This window comes from Branchiostoma belcheri, unplaced genomic scaffold, assembly GCF_001625305.1.
Source record: "Branchiostoma belcheri isolate BF01 breed outbred unplaced genomic scaffold, Haploidv18h27 scaffold215, whole genome shotgun sequence".
NCBI lineage: Eukaryota > Metazoa > Chordata > Leptocardii > Amphioxiformes > Branchiostomatidae > Branchiostoma > Branchiostoma belcheri.
In genome coordinates, this window is record NW_017803658.1 from 216,042 (window position 1) to 222,335 (window position 6,294).

The following is a 6,294-nucleotide window of genomic DNA, read 5'->3' on the forward strand; positions in this document are numbered from 1 at the left end:
CCGACCGCCGACCGCCTGCGGAACCCAGCCCGCTGACTCCAGGGAGCCCTCGTGTCGCAGACGACCGACCCCATCATGAGTAGGAACTGACTTTCTTATCATGACGTGACCTGCTAGATCTTTGCTGCGAACTCTGAGTACTGTATCTCTACCCACAGAACTTTCTAAGACCTATGAACTCTTGTGGTGTTGACTTGTTGTTGCACAATATGTGATGTTTTCTATGTTTGCCCTTGCTCGCACGCCTACGGGAAGCGACCAAGCCGCATTGAGCCTGTGTATTTTTGTGTTACTTGCGAAATATGGTGCTTGCCTAGTAAAAAGTCTACGGGACGACTCTACAAGGAAGATCATTTTTGCATTCCCGGATCACCGGTGTGACGGTCCGGAAGTCCCCGTACTGCCCCACGCTAGGGAGTACGCGAGGAAATGCGAACTTTGCCGCTGACGGCTACAGCGGGACATCCGAAAGTACTCCCTACAGAACTCTCTAACATGGGATACATATGTTAACAATAGTTGTAAATGTGTCTATGAGAATATTGATGAGCCAACATATTTCAGAAGAATCTATTACGAAATAGAACAATGGATTTGTAAACAGATTGGACTATGTAACGTATTTAACATGAGTAGCTTGCAGGTGAGGGCACCTGCTTAAGTAAGAGGGGAGGAATGTAACAATATGTATTGTTAGTTTTATTAAGCATTGTATTATCGCCGGTTCTATCCCCTCCCTTGGGCGGAGCCGCGGTCACCTGTTCGAACACGTGCCAGCGTACGTGCCAGCGTCGTGTTCGAACAGGTGATCTATACCGGTACCGTTCGAGGGAAGGGGCTCTAGAACCGGCCGGTTACAGATTGAATAAACGAGTTGAGATCAAGCCATTGACGAGTTCAGACGTGCGTCCCTTTTCGTCCTGTTACACCCTCTTTGAAATATTTTAAACAAATGCCCCTGCGGTTCCAGAACAGGCTGCTAGGAAGACCTAGTGCACCACTCTCTCCCGGCCCCAAGATGTTAGTCAAAAATCTTGGACTTGGCACTGCCATAAACTTGACCTCAAACTTTGAAGCTCCACTGTAGTACCGTAGGTACCCACTCTCTGTGTGTTTCTTACAGATCCAGTCGGGGCATCACCAAGCAAGGCAGATGGCCGTCTGCCTCCCCTACAGAACCCCCCGCAGCCGCCCGCCATGGAGCTGAAGGAGGTGAGCCTGAGGGACGAGCCTGACGGGAAGGTGGACTCGCCCACCGCACCTAGCTCCCCAGGAGAGGAGGTGGACGGAGCAGTGAAGCAGTCCAAATCTACCAGCTTCCCCAGGAAGGAGAAGTCTGTGCTGCAGACAAAACTCACCAAGCTGGCTGTGCAGATTGGATATGCAGGTAATGTTCAACAGTCTGTGAGATTACCAGCTCAGTCTACTGCAGGAAAGATCACAACTTCAGGACTTGAAGAGGAAATAGTCAAGCCTGTTACAGGGAATGAAATTTAAATGTTGACAGAGATGTCTATCATGTATAACAAATGTATTTAATCCTTTTCAATATTTTATTTAGATTCATGGTTGGTAAGTATTTGCCACAATATTCATCTTAAATGAAAGCAGGGGAAAAAATGCTAATTGTGTGAATGTATGGACAATTAACATAATTAAGTTCTGGACAATCCCCACTGTTTTTCTCAGGGTTTGCTGTGTCTGTCCTGACTGTCATCATCCTGATCATCACCTTCTGTGTGAGGACATTTGCCATCCAGGGGTTACCCTGGAACAACTACTACATCCAGTTCTTTGTCAAGTTCTTCATCATCGGTGTAACTGTACTGGTGGTGGCTGTACCTGAGGGCCTACCTCTTGCTGTGACAATCGCTCTGGCATATTCTGTCAAGGTGAGGTTGATCTCTTTTTTCCACAATTAAACCACATTCAGTTTAATCTTGAAAGTTCATCTGTGTTCATAGAAGTCAATATGAACAAGTTTGAACTACTATGAACTACTATATCCAACATAAGAAATTGGACTCACCCAAATTTGTGACTGTACAACTCCAGTCTTTGTCAAGAAATTAACAATCCACCGCTTCTTTGACGTCACGCAGATAACACACGTGACTCCATGAGCAGTCGATCATAAATTTAATTTCTTTATTTGTAGCCTGATTTTTGCAGGACATAAATGGAGTTTGGCGAAATAAAAAAAAACACTTCTGCATCTTGTGATAAACCTAAATGCTGCAACACTTGTTATACACTTGTTATAAAGTCCAGAAATAAGGTTGAAACTATAAATTATCAACTTTATTTGTGAAATGAAAAAACCTGTAACAAGGTGCCCAACATATGAGCATTTTGATGTTGATACCGTACAGTACAGGCCACAAAATAGTCATGTACATCAAGTTCTGTGAGGCATTCCACAATCTTCTGCGAGACATCCCACAACATTACACAGAATGCTTGGATAGTTCTGTGAGACGCCGAGTGCCTTCAGCGTGTGACTTGTTAGCACTTTCGCAGAACTTTGCGAAAGTTCAACAGAACACATCTGCGTAAAACCAAGTTTAGGCCACACCAATTTAATGTTGGTTCTCAGATTCGCCTCTTCATTTTTTTCTGATTTGCAAAAAAGAAAAAAAAAATTCTGAATCAACTAAAAAAAAGCCCCCTACAGTTGAGGAAAGTCATTTTCTTCCTAGCTGTTACTGTACAGTTTTTCCATTTATCAATGCAGTGCGTTGATTAAAAGTTCAAAATTTATCGTTTAAATATTACAAGTGACATTACAAAATATGATTGTCAACAATAAAAATGTACATGTATATGACTTGTTAACACATCATCATCCCATCTAGAAAATGATGAAAGACAACAATTTGGTACGTCACTTGGATGCCTGTGAAACTATGGGTAATGCAACAGCCATCTGCTCTGACAAGACGGGTACCCTGACCACAAACCGCATGACAGTCATGCAGATCTTTGTAGGAGAGAAACACCACAAGTCTGTGTCTGAAAGCATCAGTCATATCCAACCTAACGTCATGGACTTATTAGTGGATGGAATTGCCATCAACAGTGGCTACACGTCCAGGCTCCTGGTAAGTAGACTCAAAATTTAGATGTTTTTTAACATACATGTACCTAGCAGGGCTCGAAATTCATTTTTGGGAATATGTGCACTGATGCACCCAACCTGAAAAATTGGGTACACAAACAAATTTTGGAGTGCACCATATAAGATGAAATAAGTGAGTAGAATGTCAACAAAAACTAATCATGTTTCGTTTCTGCTCATGCACCCTGAGTATTTCAAGCCCTGCCTAATGTTGTGCTCTTAGGAAAGGAAGCACCAATCTTTGTCATTCATTTCCTGCTGTGTAATGCCACCATTAGTTTTGTTGTTTTTCGACAGTTTTTTTCCTCATAGTTGGGGAACACTTTGTTTGGTTCAGGAAATGTTGAATTCCTTTTGCATACATTAAACTTGCCCACTTGTAGCAGATACATGTACCAGTAACTTTAGTGCCAAGCCAAACAGTTTGTATGCATAGATTATTCAAATATTTATTTATTTATTTAAATATTTCCAGATTTTGGTTCTGTTAGGCCTTCTTGCCAATTCAAGACAGTAACTTAACACATTAAGCTCTTGTTTTCCTTCAATCATAATGTACACTTTGGTAGTACAGTGTACATGTAACTTGTGTTATTGTACTGTATCTCCATAGCCACCAGATGATGATCGAGAGGGTGGACTTGCCAAGCAAGTTGGAAATAAGACAGAATGTGCCCTGCTGGGCTTAGTGGTGGGGCTGAACAAGGACTACCAGGCTGTCCGGGACGAGTGGCCCGAGGAACGTCTCTACAAAGTCTACACATTTAACTCTTCCCGCAAGTCTATGAGCACTGTCGTCCAGAAGGAGGATGGCGGCTTCAGACTGTATTCCAAGGGCGCTTCTGAGATCATGCTCAGGAAGTTAGTACAGTACTAATTATAGATTTTGCAATATGTTTCTGCCTACTTGTTTGTCAGTTCATTGTCAACCATAGCAACTTAATTCTCCTCTTGCTTTGGACCAGAAATTGATCTGGATTTTTAGCAATTATTCCATTGGACCCTGTACTTTAATTTAGCATAATATACTATTCAATATTATTGATCCATTTTTCTACTAATCTGTGATGAAATCTTACAAAATTCTGTTCATGAAAAATGTGATCACCAGCTTCTGACTCAGGTAGAGTACTGATTTTGCCACACAAACTAGCAATACAACTGTACTCAGTTGAAGTCCATCACAAAGAGACATTTCTACTCTGTAAGACTGATGAACAACCTGTCTTCTCAGGTGCACCAAGATTCTGGATGCAAATGGCAAGGAGCAGGACTTTTCCCCTCATGATCGTGATGGTCTCATCAAGAAGGTTATCGAGCCAATGGCCAGCGAGGCTCTGCGGACCATCTGTATGGCGTACCGTGACTTTGATCCAGCTGAAGGAGAGCCTGATTGGGAATCAGAGAATCTTATTGTCTCCAACCTGACAGCAATCGCCATCACTGGCATCGAGGACCCAGTAAGAGATGAGGTCAGTTTCTTACAGTACAGTTTTAAAATATTTTTGGTCGTCTTGATGATGATTTAGAAGAAAAGGAACAGCGGCACTACTCTAATCCCAGCACTGTCCTACTGACTACCGTAGTTTAGGATATTTCTTCCTATATTACCCGGGTAATTTGAGCTATGCACAAAGTTAGAGTTTTGGAGTACAGGGATCATTGGGTGGGGGTCGGGGGGGTCGGTATTAGTATTACAATGAAGACATACTCTCACCTCTCAAGTACTGTAAACATACCGATGTGTTTATTTTTTTCGCCTCAAAATCCACCCGGTACGTTCTCATTTTTGTCGGAAAGTTGGGTTTTTTTTCAGAATCCAGCTGTTTTTTTTTTCGGAATCTGCTAGGGGGCCCAAAATCTAATCATTTCCAGGTCTCATCAAGACCTACCCACCTACTAAATATCAAGTCAATCCATGAAGGCCTTCTCAAGTTATCATGTTTACAGACACACACAGAGACACACACAAACGCCTACAAAAACATAACCTTCTTGGCGAAGGTAACAATGAGGCAGTGGCGGCGGCACGGGGGGGGGGGGCCACGGCCCCCCCGAAAAATAAGTCGGGGGGGAATCTAGCTGAAACCCTTTGTATTTTTCCACTAAAATCTGCAGCAAATACTAGTAAAGAAATACAGCGTGCGGCACTGCGATGGTAGACGACACTGACCCTTGTTTTCTTGCGAAATCCTCGGGCCTACGGCGCTCGCAAAGATAGTGTATATGGGGGAAAATCTCGCCCCCCCAGTCAAAATTTCGGGCCGCCGCCTCTGTGAGGGCAAACCCCCCCACGGTGACTTGGAATGGACTATATGTTAATGATCAGAAAATTGTATTTTGGTGTCATTACCTCCTTAAAGTGTAAGTTTTCTTCCACACAGGTGCCAGCAGCCATTAAGAAGTGCCAGAGGGCAGGGATCACTGTGCGCATGGTGACAGGAGACAATGTCAACACAGCTCGTGCTATAGCCATCAAGTGTGGCATCCTGACTCCAGATGATGAGTTCATTATCCTGGATGGAAAGGAATTCAACAGGAGGATCAGGAATGAGAAGGGAATGGTATGCCACTTCGCATCTCTCTGGAACTCACTTATTTTGCCAGCCACATGTTTGTAGGTATCAGAATTCCAAACCAGGGCGTAACTGGGCTGTTTGTGTGAACAAAAGATAAACTAGAAAGGCCGACATTTGCTTTGGAGCAAATACAGCAATGGCTTCACCACATTTTACGACATGGCAGGGAAAGAATGAGAAACACAAGGGAAAACAATGCTTTACATTGATATAACTATAGTATGAAGTAACATACAACTAAGACTACAACAGTTGGATAGCTATTCCCTACATTATTGGTTAGGATTTTTAATTGCATAATGCAAACTGTTGATTTTCAAGAAAAAAAGAAGTGTTCATGCCCCGCATTCCAATGCTGGAGCAGGAAAGCTTGAAATACCTACCAAAACACTTGAATACAGACATACTGTCAGTATGGAATGGATCTGAGCAGGTATTAATTAAGTTAAGCCTGTTAAATTCCAACAGCCAATCAGCAAGGAGAATAGAGGAAAGCTGCATGCCTATTGGTTGATGCCCTGCATTCCATTGTGATGAGTCATGCCCAAATGTGGTAACACTGCACACTAACTCAGTAATACATTTGCTATAACACAG

At 42.9% G+C, this 6,294-nt stretch overlaps 1 protein-coding gene across 3 annotated transcripts in view; it reads left to right on the forward strand.

Annotated features, from left to right (window-relative positions):
• The window catches only part of LOC109470003 (plasma membrane calcium-transporting ATPase 2-like), a 62,472-nt gene that overhangs the window by 48,227 nt on the left and 7,951 nt on the right, over positions 1–6,294 (forward strand). For 2 of the 3 annotated variants that reach the window (XM_019768781.1, XM_019768783.1), the window contains exons 9-14: positions 1,282–1,387; positions 1,690–1,892; positions 2,856–3,101; positions 3,732–3,979; positions 4,353–4,590; positions 5,503–5,682. In XM_019768781.1, the coding sequence (XP_019624340.1) occupies positions 1,282–1,387; positions 1,690–1,892; positions 2,856–3,101; positions 3,732–3,979; positions 4,353–4,590; positions 5,503–5,682 (1,221 nt within the window). Of the gene's footprint in view, positions 1–1,261; positions 1,388–1,689; positions 1,893–2,855; positions 3,102–3,731; positions 3,980–4,352; positions 4,591–5,502; positions 5,683–6,294 lie in introns of all 3 variants that reach the window. The other variant, XM_019768782.1, reaches the window with a different exon arrangement.